The sequence below is a fragment of the Motacilla alba genome, chromosome 2 (assembly GCF_015832195.1).
Source record: "Motacilla alba alba isolate MOTALB_02 chromosome 2, Motacilla_alba_V1.0_pri, whole genome shotgun sequence".
Lineage (NCBI taxonomy): Eukaryota > Metazoa > Chordata > Aves > Passeriformes > Motacillidae > Motacilla > Motacilla alba.
Window position 1 is genome coordinate 53263933 of NC_052017.1, and position 15686 is coordinate 53279618.

Genomic DNA, 15686 nt, shown 5'->3' on the forward strand with positions numbered 1-15686 from the left:
GGCAAATACAGCGTTCAAAGTCACAGGCTAGTAATCCTTAAGCTGGGGAACTGTCATTGTACAGTATTCATCTGCTACAGCATGCCAGAGTTTTGTTTCTGATTCATCTGGAAGTCAATTGCTTTTTGCACCTCCTCTCTCCTCACAGTCAGGATTACTTTTGCTGAGGCTGTAGGGGTTTTTCTCATGGCCAAAGACTGAAATCCATTTCTCATGGCCAAAGACTGAAATCCATTTTGGTAGAACAATGTCTGAAAGTACTGGCAGCCCATAAACAAACTGCACACTCATTTACAGATGCAGAGGGGACTGACTTCTCTACATTGAATGAAGCTAACTAAATGACTTGAAAATTTATGTCCAAAAGGGAAGGTATGAGACACAACTTCTTCCTTATATTTTTGTACTGGAAGTCAATTAATTTAGTTCTCTGAGATCTACTTTCTATTTGTACTTACCTGTGTTTTTAGCCAACTACTGCCTGCAGTTACATTTCAAGCGCAGGTGGGTAACCTCAGACTGCACACCTTTAGTGAAACTAAGCGTATATAAGCTTTGAAAGCTTGATTCTAGAAAAAAAAACATACCCAAAAAAAAGCAGTCTGTGTGTGTATTTGTGGGTCTGAGTTTTTTAAAGATTAGGAAACCAAGAGCCTTAGCTGACACTGGCTGTATCTAAATGACACTAATGTTTTTTGTCTTTAAAATTTTACTAGCAGAAAAATGCTATGGGGATGTCCTTACTCAAGGAAAAAAAGGGTCCAGTGCACTGTCATTCCCATGAAGCTTTTGCCTTTCTTAAGCACAGGCTATTCAGGTTGTAAGTATTTGTTTCTGACCTGGCCACTTTAAAACTGGTCCTGGCCACTTTTATTTTCAGACAGCAGGATTTTCCACTGTGTGAAGGCAACTGCCAGACTTGGGGACAGCATAAGCAGGAGGACTCTCTCCATTCCTCATCTGCCAGATCCTCAAACACTACACAGAGCTAGCGAAGGGAGTTTCTCCATGCTCTACAGTGTGGGAATTAGCCATATATGAGTCAGGATTTTCAATTAAAACTAAACACCAACAGCTTTGGCTTCTATTCTGAAAATCCAAAAAGTCATTGACAAGACATTTGTAATAGTGTAAGTAGAAATTTTACTTTTTAAAAAATAGTTTTTAAACACTCAGTTACATAAGGTACCGATTTGTCAACTGGATAATCAGTTGGAAAATTGTTTCCAATATGGGCTTCAAGACATCCTTTTACGTACAGGCAAAACATAATCATACCTCCTCTCTGCAGGAGAGACTACGTGTTGTCAGAGGAAACAACAAAAAAAAACACGCTGGAAGTTATAATTAGTATGAGGAGTGGCTCTTGCAAAGAGTTTTAGCTATAATAATCCTAGTTGTTCCGAGACACTCAATTCCAATATTAAAATGTTCTGTGGACAGCAGATATAAAATCAATTAATTGGCACAATCACAAGTTTACAGCGAATTACAACTAGTGTCAGACATTTTGCCATTGCTTTAAATACTGGTCATTTTTCCTTTGGTTACTTCCTACAATGCAGTACTTGGGGTAAAAAGACAAACAGTGTCAGCTTTTCACACAAAGTAAAGAAATTACTGCTGTTGACATTTAAGAGAAAAAACTATTTCATCACTTGGTAAGGACATATAAAGTATAGTTCATTTGGCAGAGGAACTAAAACACTTCATACAACTCCAACAGGGAGCTGAAGAAAAACTACACTCTTCATTCTTCTCCTCACTTTCAACGTTTCTCATTAAGTTCAATTTGGAAATGACAATTTTATCTAGGTAAAATCAGGTCTCTAAGTAACTGGTAAACACCATGAGATTATGACCTGCTTGAGTTTCTTATTATTATCTGAATTCTCTTTTCAATTACCTAGGTTTAGGCATTATGTTCATAGCGACCTATGAAGTACTTCCAAATTTTTGCAGACCTTAAGCTTACATGTTAAGGCACTTACCATTCAAGTAAAACAGTTTTTATATAAACAAGCGTGGGAGATGGAGAGAACATTTTACCAGAACACCTTTTTTGTTCTTGAAAAAAAAAAAGTTGACCAAATATTTATAAAATTTTGCATCAAGAGAAAGGTTGTATTTTATTATCTGAAATGAGCACGAAGTACACCTTCCACAATAACACTGAAAGCAGTGCAAAGACTGACAGTGACCTTTGACTAAAAGTAGTTCTGTAAAAAGAAAAATACCAAATAAATCAGTGCCCTGCTTTGATTGTTGTAAAATTTCATTCTTTTTACATAAAAGTTGGTCCAAACTTACAAAAAAAGCACAAATGTGCATAGTTCAGAAGATCTGAAAGAGTGCCATAAAAAGCTGATGTCCCTAAATTTAGCATCCACTTAAAACTGCCAAAATACAAAATAAAAGTCAGAACTAGAGTTTGTGAACATGTACAATCAAGTCATCTAGTTTTTAGACAGCATGAGTTGTAAGCATTTTTTAATTTTTTCTACTGTATGCAAGACCCTTTTCCACATAAAAATAAAGCTGTTGAATTAACATTATTCAAGTCTGTTGAATTGCTGCTTTAAATTGCAGCTAGGGGAGAAAAAGAAGTTTTTCCAGATAAAAATGATGTGCCTGAGGAAAAACAGATACTCAATATGGTAATCCTCTGCCTCGCCCCCTGACTGCAGATGTGCTAATGTGTCCCCTGTATCCTTGGGAATAGCCAGGTCCTTGGGCAGGAGAAGTCCACGTCTGTCCATGCATGTGGCTGATGCCAGTGGGATTTTCCTGTAAATTACTTCCATAGCTATAGTTGTGCATCTTTGTGGGCAAAGAGTGTGCATTCTCTGGCCCTGTGGAAGCATCACTGCTGCTCCCCAAAACCGGGATTGGGCCGTGGCTGTATTCAAACCTATGGTCTTTATCTCCACTGAACAGCATGGGGCCAGCATTGAGGTAAATGTCTCTATAACCAGTTACTGAGCTGGGGAAGGATTCTGGAAAGGCTGATGGAGGTGGGGCAGCACCAGAGTGAGATGAAGCAGTACTGTAGTTATCCAAAGACTGAATATCTGAGTTTCCAAGGAAACTCCTCCTTTCTAATACTCCTGATGATCCGCTTCCTATTCCATCACTAGTGCTGTAACAGGCAGATGAGAAGGACGACGATCTAAAGTTATCCTTGTAGTCTGGGCCTGTTACATAGGAGTCTCTAGCCTGATAATCCACACTCGTTTGTACTGGCTCCTCCGTTGTCGCCTGAGCTTGATGCTGAGCCAGCAGCTGCAGAAGAGCTGCCTTCACTCCTGCATGAGGATCTGTTCCTGAAGAGTTACTTATAGGCAAATGCTGATTCTCTGTCCGATAATCAAGGTCTTCATCAGTGAGTGGTGGAGGCTCTGGTGGCTCGGGAGGACGCTGGTCTGGAGGCAAGATCCGAGGGCGCTCCTGCTCAGGTGTTCGGTTCAGAAGCCTCATCTCAGACTGCCTACCCAAATCCTCTTGACCTAAAGATGAAAAAAAAGGCTCTGGAATAAAAGTATACAAATAACAGGACCAGAAAGAAAAGAACTCCTTGCTGAAAAAACACAGAGGTTTGTTAACTTCAATTCTAATCAATTTATTAGTTAAATTTGTCAGTAATTATATTGATTATTTTGGACAAAATTTGGCAACAGCTCATTTGCCTCAGGAGCACAATGCAGATTACTCCTTAAAGTAAGATAACCAAGCAGTCAGTTAAAGAAAAATAGTACAAGCTCCTTAAAATAACCCACAGCAAAAGCAAACAACCAGGACAGAAAGCAAGCAACAAAAACATTAAAAATTCAAAGAAGGATCAAGAAAGATTCACAGATAAGGACAGAAGTCCCACAGGACAAAGGGCCACCCTATCAAAGAGCAGCAAAAACTCAAGATTTAAAATACACACGAACAAAAAAGCACACCTCTCAAAAAACCCCCCAAAACTCTCCAAGAACAGCCCCAAAGCACTTCAGAATATTTCTTTCAACAGCTGCAAACACCACAAAACAATATATAATAACCTGAATTTGCAAGCAAAAAATATGAACAGAGCTCTAAACTGTGAGAAGACTACAGAAGCCACTACTATACCTGAACGGAAACCTTTAGCCATGTGTGTGCTACAGTTAAGGCTAACCACTGAATTTGACACTAAGGAACTGCTCTAGTCAGCATTAGAACCCAAAATAAAATACTGTCTCACCAAAATATGCTTTACCTAAACACACAGTCAAAACTGGCAAATTATATCTATCCATCTGCTAGAAAAGACATCACCATACTCACCACTAAGAAAATCCCAACCCCCACAATAATGATCAATGTTTCACCACTAATACTTGTGCACCTCTTAGGTTAACTATTTCTTGCTCTGTCTGCATGGCACCTGTTAGACTAAGAGACAAATTCTATGATCCAGATGTAAAATTTAATCTCCTATACTCACACAGAGTCATATGGCAAACATGTTAATTCTCTACTCCCAAACTATTACATCTCCCTTGCTCCAGGTATTTGCTGGTTAGCAATAAAGGTTCTCAGTACCTGCAGACATATATAATGACTTGATCAGATGTGGGTAGCCAGGTGCCGGAGATTCCACGTCGTCCCGGCTGACAGACACAGGAGTGGCGGGCTCTGGAGGCTGCCTGAGTTGTACTGACATTTCATTTCCTGATCCATTTTCCTTCTCCTCCAACACAAAATCTTTTTGTTTTGTTTGCTGAGCCTTTATTAACTGAGACAACAGAACAGCAAATGCACTCTGCACAGCTGCCTGGGCAGCATCAGTCTCCACTTTAGGCTGACCCAGCTGAGCAGGTGGCACAGGGGGCTGCGTGACCATTGGCTGTTTTAGAGGATCCTGCTCTGGAGGTGGTGGCGGAGGCGGTGGCGGCTGCTGCTGCTGTTCTGACTGTTTTTCACCTGCTGACAAAATTCCAGCAGGAAGATTTATTTTATTTAGTTGCTGTTGAGTCTCTGGGTTTACCTTAATATTCAGTACTTGGGCAAACTGTGCCAAACTAACACTTGTTTTAGACTGTAGCAGGTTTAGCAGGATTGCCACTTCATTCTGGTTTAACTGCTGTCCAGTGCTTGGTTTTGCTAAAGACAAAAAAGGTGGTTTTAAGTATTATTTAGAACTTGCATATATCAGAAACTCAAAAGAAGACCAATCTAGCATGGCTGACACAACTGTCAAAGCATGGGTTTGGACCACACAGAAATGGAATGCTTCTACATATTAACTGTCTTTGGGGAGTATCTATAGGAAATGGAACAGTAAGATCCAACATAACCAAAGTGACTTTCATGATTTGCACGCACACACTTAGACAGATGGAAAAACACCAAGCTAGAGCTCAATATTCCACAATATAACTAAGTTGGGGCTTAAGGCCACCTGCTTTAGGCAGCTTAAGACTTCCAATTCCCGTAAAATTTCCTATCTTTGACCTATCACAACCCTTTGCTAAAAAGTAGCCATCTGCAAAATCCATTTCCAGCCATTCCAGTCATATTCCAGCCCATTCTAATTCCACATCTGGGTTTTAACACCTGCCCAAGTGACCTGGCTCTAGGTGGCCTAGGAGCTCACTAGTATAAGTGCACAAGGCAGTGTGACTTTGAGGGAGAAGTCAATCACTCAGTAGCAAGAAACATGTGATAATATACAGTTAATTCAATTAAATGGAGTTTGCCACAAATAAGAGCAGATTATGATGATGCAGGGGAATACGAATAAGGAAGTTTGAATATCAAAGTAGTTTTTCATCCTCAAACATCCATTGTGGTGATTTATTTTGAGAGAAGTGAAGCAGCATGGATTGCAACATGCCCTATGAGCAAATGATTTAGAGAAGAAAGCAGTTAAAAATCAAAAAATGAGTGTGTGAGCAGGCTGGCTGAGATCTCATTTTTTCTTAATGCAGGTCAGCACAAACATATTCAGTCTTCTTCTATCCTTGCCACTGTGCTACCTTAGCAATATATTAATTCATGGCAGATTAGAAGCCAATGCATGACACACAAAAGTGTTAAGTATTTGCCTTGCAAGATTTAAGAACAGCACAGCTGGAAAGTGCTGCAAAACCCACAACTCTACTTGTGGATGTGCACCAGGATACAAGCACTTGGAACTGACTTAAGCGGAATCCAGGGACATCAAAATTGTTTTGTATCTATATGAATACAATTCATCTTCTATTTGGCAATACAAAAAAATTAAATCACAATTTCTTATGCCTTATGCTGACTCTCACTCAGATGTTGTGATTAATGGAAGATTTTGTCACATCTGAGGATCGTATACTCAACATTAAAAACTTATCTCAGACTCTCGGTGAAAATTCATCAGAAAAATGCCAAACAGGGAAACTAATCTACCTAGTCCATACTCTTTGGTTAGCTTTAACTTCATTCTGACAGGAAACTGTATTCTGGGAAATCTGTCATAACAAAATTACTGAGCTCTGAACAGCTTCTATTAAACTGCAAAATACAATAACCAGGGGTCCCACTCATGAATCAGAACATTAGCAATTGATACAATGTCTTTTAACCTCTCTTTCTGGGGTGCTTAGAAACAAATGCAAGAGTTTTGGCTAAAGTATGTATTTGGTTATGGAGTTATATAATGTGTCTTTATTAATAATATTATCTAAGGTGCATTACGGCTTCCAGAAGTATTTTAATACAGGAAATGCCTCTATGTGCCACTGAAAATTAAATTGTCTTCTCTTCTATCTAGACATATTTTTCTGTGTACATATGGGTAAACAGCAATATAGGTCAGAATGATTCCTTGTCTATTTGCTTTGGTTTTTTCACATAGTCAGTATTAATGACTAATAGTAGTCTCTCATCAGGCTGTTATGTCATAAAAGCACAAAGAAGATAACTATCCTTTGGACCCTTTAAACTTCTAATATAGTTTCATTGATGGGAGAAAAAGTTACAGAAAGTCATTCTTGAAAATGCTGCAAAAACTTTAGCCTAAACATATGGATTAGCAGAACCTTCCAGCTGGTTTACAGTGAGCAACCAGATGAATGGCACAAAAGGCAATAAATTGCAATAAAATATGATCAAAATAACTACTCTCAATGTGTCTTTGCACAGAATATTTGGAGCTCTGCTCTACTGTTAAGGGTTGATTCAAGATGGTTAGTATACAGAATTGTCAGCTGCTAAGAATGCATAAACTGTGTTTTTCAGCTGAACTCCTCTATCAGTGCCATAGGATTTACGCTTGCTTTGCATAATCAAAAATGGTCTTACATTTAACTTATCCATTTGGTGTTGTTACTCTTTGTATTTCTACATATTTTGTAAGAATTATCATTTAACTGCGGAGTATCTCAAACACTCTCCATACTGGAACCATTCCTTTGTTATATTTGTAAAACTTGTCTCAAGCAAGATACTTTGTTAAAGCTTCAGAATTACTGGCAGTGCAATTCACAGAGGCAGCTACTCCACGTTTTACCAGCTTCTGGGAGGGGGCGGTTTTGATGTGTGGTGGGTTTTTTTGTTGATGCTTATGTTGGTTTGTTTTTTTTCAACTTGATTTAGCCCCAATAACCTGGAAAGCTGAAGACTAACATAACATGAAGATGGGATCTGTTCCATTTGAAATGACAACTGTTCTAAACTCTGCCTTCTGATCAGTTTATCAACACCAATAAAGCTCATCCAATCTATGGAGATAGCAAGAAATTTTGAACTTTTCCACTGGCTCGTGTAATTACCAAAGAATCACAGATGAGCAAGAGCTAAAATCCCCTCAAAATACAGAGCAAGCAAGTTAGTTGCTCTGACCAGGTTGAAAAGTTAGGTAAAATTGGAAAGAAACACAAAAGCAAAGGCATATATTTTGTAACAAGGAATAAACTTACAATACTGTTACTCCCTCAAGAATCCAGGAGATGCCAATACTTTGCAAATAACATCTAAAATTTCTAGAGGTGTAATCCAAGTAGTAGGTAATTATAAGAACTGAAAATATTACTGACCAAGTGCTACACTAGAGCTGCCCTGAGTTTTGAGTTGGGAAGAAGTTTGCATGCCTTGTGGGGTGTTGGTTCTGCTCTCATCCATGCCTAGAGACAGATCCTTCCTAGGGACTTTAGCTGCTGTAGAGTCATCAGTCATGCCCATCTGCTTCTGTCTTCTGCGTTTCTTACTCCACAGCTCGTGGCAATCCTGCCACAAAGGAAGGCTGCAAAGAATGATTGGAGATAATCAGTTTTATTCCTATTTTAATTTTTTTTTAATCATACTGGTAAAAAAAAATTGAATTATACACAATGTAATTTCTGGAAGGTAAACCTACTGGAATCCAGAAATAAATCAGGAAGCATTCAAAGCCAGCAAAATCTCAGACCTGCTTTTTCTGGCTGAAAACTCTTTACTGAGTGCCTGTTTCAGAAGCACATGTCCTTCTGGCAGAAAAGGGGGGGAAGTATCTTAAAATGAGAATTATTTTCCTAATTATTTGTGTAATTCAAAACTTCAAAATCAATGCTGCACAGTTGCTATGAAGTATTCAACTTGCATACTACCAAATACCTAAGTCATCGGTATGAAAACATTTTTTTTCAGGGTCCTTCTGTCTGCTTATAAAAGTACTGCTGAGTCATTAGGTCATATATTTGTCCACAGTAACAGACATGGCTATCTAGTATTTATAGTGTATAGCTCAGGCAACCAAGAAAATAGTGGGGGTAAAAAGGAAAAAGTTGCAGAAATAAGTTGCATGAATAAATATCACTTGACACTACCAAAGCTGGGATACCAGTAAGAACAAGGAGATATCCTATATAAGACATATGAATGCAGAGGCAAAACTCTCCTAAGAAACTTATCTGCCACCAATTCTGTCTTTCCATTACAGCTCCCTGCAGGCATCTCAATTCTGATTTCCTGAGGAACACAAAGACCCACAGAAATACTGAGACGGGCAATAAAAATAATGGTTTATGTTTTCCTATTATGTATGAACTGTCTTAGCAGTTCTGTCACCCAGAAACATGGAAAAATTATCTGACAAATGACAAGAGACACTGGAAAGGCAATTATGGCAACTGTTTCCTTTATTCTCTCCCTCCACCTGCCGAGTATTTTCTGAAAAACAACTGGAAGCAAGAACTCATTGTGAGAAGTATCCTATGGTCCTTCCAATCAGCATGTCACTTTCTCTGGATGAACAGCTGCTCCTTCCCAAAACAGAACTTCAGTCTCTCAAGAGAACAGTCGACACTTTCCTGTGGTGTGCCAGAAGTGAGTGTGATTCCTCCTAATTTTTAAAAGGACACCAGTGACTAGTTTGTTTTGAATTTCCATATATCAGCTTCTAGAACGGATACATTACCACATCCCTGAAGAAAAGATGATCTTCCCATTCACTTACTTTAAAATGCACATAAGCAACATGCTGTACAAGCGTTTTTGAAACTTCAGCAAACAGCTTGAGATTGCTGATTTCTGATTTTTACACAGTGATATAGTCATATTCAGGCAATGAAACCTCTCTGGCTCATGTTTCAGAACATTATTAGTAATGTTTGCCCAGAGAGCAAAACATCAAAAACCATCTGGACACAATCCTGTGCCATGTGCTCTGGATGACCCTGCTTGAGCATGGAGGCTGGACCAGATGACCCATTGTGGTCCCTGCCCACCTCACCCATTCTTTGATTCTGTATAACAACCTTGTGTATATAACAGGTAAGTCTAGAAAGAATTTTAATAAAATCCTTAGATTAAAAATTCTTTAGATACAAAGAAGTCAGCACAGGCTGCCTTGAAAGTTCAGTTAACTCAAACAATATCATAGATTCTATGTTCTGACAGCTATACTGAGGAAAGAATGAGACCTGCAGATTCTCTAGTACCGTTTCACTGTTTTCCTTAGGACATGCTACAATATGATTTGTACTGATTAAAATGACTACAAAGTCCCTGCAAAATCCTACAGGACATTGCAATACACTTTCTCTAGAGAAACTGACATGAACAACCCTGCACAATTTCACTTTTCCTGCCTGTAAAACTAAGGCTCTCATCTGGCTCATGAAACAATTTATTGTATTTCACTTTAACTCTCAGGTACCTGTGCAGAACTCTATACCGACTGTCATTCCATAATCAAAGACAGCAATTCAGATTCATGGAGGATCTCAAAATCCCTGGAAAAAGTAGACGCTGCTAAACTGAGATAACAGAGAAATTATGCTTTTCAAATATTAGAAACATTCATAAAAGAGTATTTTCTTAAAAGGTAGTAACTCAATAACTAGTTGTAGGAATGACAAATCAACTCTGTTACCTATTATATGAGTCACTTAGCTACACAAGCATTTTACTACAGAATCACCTTCTAACAACTGTATGTCAACATTTCTGCCACCATCTCCTTTACTGAACCACAATGAACTTATTGAAATTGGTGCATGTTCACACTTCCTAGAGGCCAGTAGCATTACCAGAGGAAATTACTTACTCTGGAGGAGGCATTTTAGAAGGTTCCACATCTCGCAGAAACTCACACTGAAGAGCTTGTTCAGCTGTGCAGCGCTTGCTGGGATCCAGGGCAAGCATATAATCGAATAAATCTAATGCAGCTGGTGGGATACTATAGAAGTGCAAAACAGAGGAAAGCGTCACATCTTTATTTTTTTTCACATGCATCTGTGAAAAATTTTAATGAACGCATCCTTTCCAAGATGATCAGTAAGTTTCCAGGTAACTTATATACTAACAAAACACACCCACAACCTGAGCTCGATAGCAAGAGGCAGAAATAAACTTCACCTTTTACTACATGGGCTATTGTATAACCCAAGCTTTCTTCACCTTCTGTTGTTTCATTGCTTGAAACCTTGTACTTACAAAAAAACACTCCCACATTTTAAAGCTAAGACCGTACTTTTACATTTTGAAATATACCACCAGACTTTTGAATGATTCACAGACAGTTATTCTATTGCTTCAAAGATATTAGTCTCATTAGTATGAACAGGATGAGCATTTCTCTTTAAACCCACTGCACCTGAAGGAGGGGAACAACCCCCTTAAATTAAGCTAACAGCTGTTTTCCATACCTTTCACTTGTGATATATGCACAAAACTAGTCCAATTGTAGTACTTTAGAACATACGGTTCAGGTAACTCCTCTGTGTTGAATGAGTTTATGACACAAAAGACTAATGTTAACCAGACAACATATTTAGCTGTAGCCAGTTTTACCAATAAAAAACAATTAAGTACTCTGAGCTGTTTTTTGGACAAGGCAACAAGCAGGTGTACTAAACAAATATTTCCTTAGGTGAAAGCTGACAGGTGGCTGAAATTTTAGGGCCTTCTTTTCTCTTTTTGATGCTCCTATTAAATAAGGGTTAATATAAGCTCTGTGGGTGTCATGGGAAGGACAAGAACCTAAAGCCATTTTTCTTTACACTTGATCTATGCTCGTTCTCCAGAAAATACTGAAGTTCATAAAGTCTCTGGGAAAACTTAATGCTATTACAGTTGACTAAACTAATTCTTCATCCTTACAAAGCAAACTCTTCTCTCAGTTTTCGACGATACTGCTTCTTTGGTTTCATTGTGTTGAAATAAGCTAATTTTATAACATCGGGCCACACTGCTGGACAAGGACTTCCACAAATTCGGCTGTACCAAAAAGAAAGGAAAAAAGGGTATGAGATCCAAAACCACAAGTGAGCACAGCTGTCATTTTTATTCTTGCAAGTACAGTAAAAATAAAAATAATTTTCAATTTTCATGTTCAGGTTATTTTTAGCTAAAATTTCTCCACTGTCAAATGCCCAACACCATTAAATAATGGTGAATTGTCTACAAAGGTGTGATCACCCCACACGGACTAAACTTACTGTGCCTGCCTCAGTCCAGCCCAAACATTCTCTATCCCAATGTTTTCAAAAATGTAACCAACTACATCTGGAGAGTTCTCCAGGTATCTGACTAGAAAAACTGGATAGCCCACCTTTAGAGTAACTTTTATGTCCTTAGCTCCCAATGCCACTGAAGAAAGACATACCAAATAGCTGAAAAAGCAGTTTTCACTGAGAATTTATTTAATGCTGAAGACATAAGGGAAAAAACCCAAACAATCCAGTAAGTCCTAAAGGCAGAAACCACTATACAGAGAAAACCTCTGCATTTTTTTCTTCACTTATAAGTTTTATGCCTCAAGCCTCATCTACCTCCAGAAATGGAGCTGCCAATACTCTTATGCCCCACATTCCATCCCCATCCTTTTTTCCAATAGCTAAGTACAAGTTGATCAACACTACACTTCTGACCAGAAGAACTAATATGGTATTTCCGGATATGCAAGGTTTCAAATTCTCATGCAGATAGTCATAAAAGGACATTTTGCAAACACATTTCCCTAGTTCAGCCCTCCTTTTCATAAGATTTAAATGGTTGGTGTAAGAGACCTAATGATTTATGCCCCAGGTGCTATGCCAATCAATCCGACTTTACACTGGTTGGGGTATGTAATTTTCAGGAGGGAGAATAAAAATAATGAATCTCTTACTATCAGAATGTACTTCAGCTCTATCTTTGATCAATTTTGAAAAATAAATGTAGAATTTTTGACTGCAACATGATCACAGCAGAGATGTTCATAAAACTGATATATTATGTTCAACCAGCAAAAAATGCATAGCATCAGTGAAGGCAAGAAATGAGCTACAAACAGAAGCTTCCAGCAGAAGGACATCACAAAGTTTTAGTTTTGTACCAGAGGTAAAACACAAAGAAAAACTTTGAATTACTCATTCTCATGTACTTCAATGCCATCTAGTGCTCAAAAACAAAAATTCCCAAACTCATGAGTTTAATTCTTCTTATGCCCAAAACAACCACTGATCTGCTCTACACCACCTAAAACCTTCATTTATTCAGACCAGCTAATAACACATTACACAGAAGCATGCTACTGTTCAATCTGTTTTGAAGAACATCTCAGTATATACGTTTGTAATATTTTTAGTTAAGTTAATTTGACCATTTACTGTTTACTTTCTCTAAGTTCTGTAGGACTCACCCCCTTTTTCCCCTTGTCTCTAGGAAGAGCACCTCTCCTCATTTATAATGTCAATTATGATATCAGAGTCAAGAGCAGATTTTGCTTGCTGAATAAAGGGAAAGAAAAAGATGTTCTGGTTCCACTAAATTAAATACTTATCATTCTATGATTTATTGAGAACAAGGAAAGAAAGAGATTTTTTATCTCTAACAAATGTCTGGCAGTTTGTAAAGGAACAGAAATATTCACACAAAAGTAATAAAGCTAAGGTGTGTAAATGGTAGGCTTGAAACAAGAACTCATGGCCAGCAGCATGCCAAAAACCTGTTCCTCCCAAATCCCCCAAGGGGGATCCCTTGTCCTTATTATTGTCCACATTCTCATTTTGATTTGCTGTAAGCAAGTTGCAACATCATCTTAAAAATTACAGGCATTTTGATTACTCTCTCTTTACAATTTCAGTAATAGGCAACTCCAGCTACTCTACTAAAACCCATCTTACTCATCAACGGTACATTGCTAAGAACACTCACAAAAAACCCTTCATGTCTGTGCCAAAGTTACCTAATGTTAAATGCCCCTCAAAACCTCTAACATATCACTCAGGGCAGTAACTGACCACTTGGAAGTATTTGCAGTGCATTATCTCAGATTTTAACACTAAGAAAAGAAACCTGTCAGTTTATGAGGCATCTATGTAGCAGTGCTTGCTAGTTACCTTATGAGTTCCAGTTGAGCAAGTTCTTGATTTGCTTGAAATATTGGCTTTTTTGTAAAAAGTTCACCCAGGATACAGCTGTAAAACAGTTTTGCAAAATTCCATCATTATGGCTTTCAGTACAGAATGACAGAAACTTTAAAATTTATTTCTGGCTTGTTTTTATCCTTGCTAGGCTTCCATCCAAACTCTTACCCACAGCTCCAGACATCGATAGCTGGTGTGTATCTTTCTTCCCCAAGGAGAAGTTCAGGAGGCCGATACCATAATGTAATAACTTTGTTGGTATATGGTCGGCTGTTGGAAGGAGGAAAAAGAGAGAACTATCATTGTAGTATGATCACACTTCTAAAAAATGATACCTTAAGGACTTTACTTCTGTGATGGTGTTCAAAAACAGTACAATCTTCCACTCTCTTTTAATTTTAGTCCTGCGAAGCTGTAACTGCACAAAAGCAAACACAATTACCTGATGAAGGCTACAAACAGTCAGATTGAAGATATAAATAATAACCACACAGTCACCTTGATGCTATGTGAACAGTGTATCTCCATTATTATTCAGAAAGCAATACTGTATATTTATTACTTTGCTAGCCATTTCAGGAGCAGGACTCACTTAGATAAAACCAGTAACTTCCATGCACCTATTGACTATTACCATACTGAATATAGGACCTCTACAAGCACTTTAAAAAGAAGGAAAAAGTCACTTTTCCCTCTTTAAGTATGAGCAAAAGAAATAAAAGCCTTTTTCTGGAACTGCATCATTCATCAATTTCGATTCCAAAGCCTGGATTGCTTTGTATTTCCCTATATTTCACAACATCTTTAATTCTCCACAGCTCTGGCCAGAAATTTTGGTCACTGTGAATAATCCTTTCCATCGTCCCACTAAAGTGAAGATTTCTACTAATGCAGACACACATTTTTTTGTGCACAGGCTGAACTACAGTTCAAAATAAGAACGCAGAAAAGTGACCTTCGATTTTGGTTTGTTTCAACTAGGGTGCTTTAAAAGTGATTCCAGAATTCTTTCAGTTTTTTTCAGTTTTTCACTAGGTGATACGTTTTTTTCAGTTACCAACACGACGTAACTCCAAAAAGAGAGAGTAACAAAAAGTATGACCAACCACAGAATGAAGCTTAACAAGCTCTTACAGCATTCTCAGTAGTACAGGTATCGCTTCTGTAGAAGCATCTGAGTCCTTCTTTCATTAATGCACATAACTCCAATTCCTTTTAAAAGGTAGCACATTTTTGGAAACAATTCCTCATTTATCATGTTTATCTCTGAAGCAAGCATTCCCTATGAAATCTTTACGTGGTATGGACTATCTCTACAGATACATTGCTCATACGTATTAGTATATGGTGGTTTTTATCTGAACACTCTTCTTGTCATGCAATCTGTCATACCTCCTATTCCAAACACATTAAATCTACCAGAATAACATTTAAAAGAGCCCAACTACAACAAGCAAATGAGAATTTACTTAAAATTTATTTCCTCTCCATTATGCCCCCACTAATTTCTGTACCCTTTCAAAAAGTGCTAAATTCTAAACAACAGTAAACCAAATGCAAAGTACATGAATTAAAAACAGCAGCTATTATACACTTGTTGATATGCATTAATTATATCTGTTACTGCAGTTCAGAAGGAAAATGAATGACAAAAGAATTGCCAAAAAATCTACTGAGATTCTAATTATTCTCCCATGTTCAACTGGCTAATTCTATTAGCTAGCTTACTTAAATCCTAATCTTGGTTTCATTTATGCATAATGGCATAATAATGTTGCTATTTCATGTACAGTAAAACGGGTTATTGGCATTATAAGGACACTGAACCTTTAATCCTTAATGAACAGTGAATTT

General features: G+C 37.8%; 1 protein-coding gene across 4 annotated transcripts in view; it reads right to left on the bottom strand.

The window, feature by feature from the left end:
• Positions 1 to 2065: 2065 nt before the first annotated feature.
• The window catches only part of CDK13 (cyclin dependent kinase 13), a 43224-nt gene continuing 29603 nt past the window's right edge, over positions 2066 to 15686 (bottom strand). The window contains exons 8-14 of one of the 4 annotated variants that reach the window (XM_038127200.1): positions 14001 to 14102; positions 13806 to 13883; positions 11584 to 11700; positions 10529 to 10660; positions 8094 to 8245; positions 4570 to 4950; positions 2066 to 3506 (exon numbers count right to left, since the gene is read on the bottom strand). In XM_038127200.1, the coding sequence (XP_037983128.1) occupies positions 2650 to 3506; positions 4570 to 4950; positions 8094 to 8245; positions 10529 to 10660; positions 11584 to 11700; positions 13806 to 13883; positions 14001 to 14102 (1819 nt within the window). In that variant the 3' untranslated portion in view covers positions 2066 to 2649. Of the gene's footprint in view, positions 3507 to 4569; positions 5131 to 8039; positions 8246 to 10528; positions 10661 to 11583; positions 11701 to 13805; positions 13884 to 14000; positions 14103 to 15686 lie in introns of all 4 variants that reach the window. The other 3 variants (XM_038127198.1, XM_038127199.1, XM_038127196.1) reach the window with 3 other exon arrangements.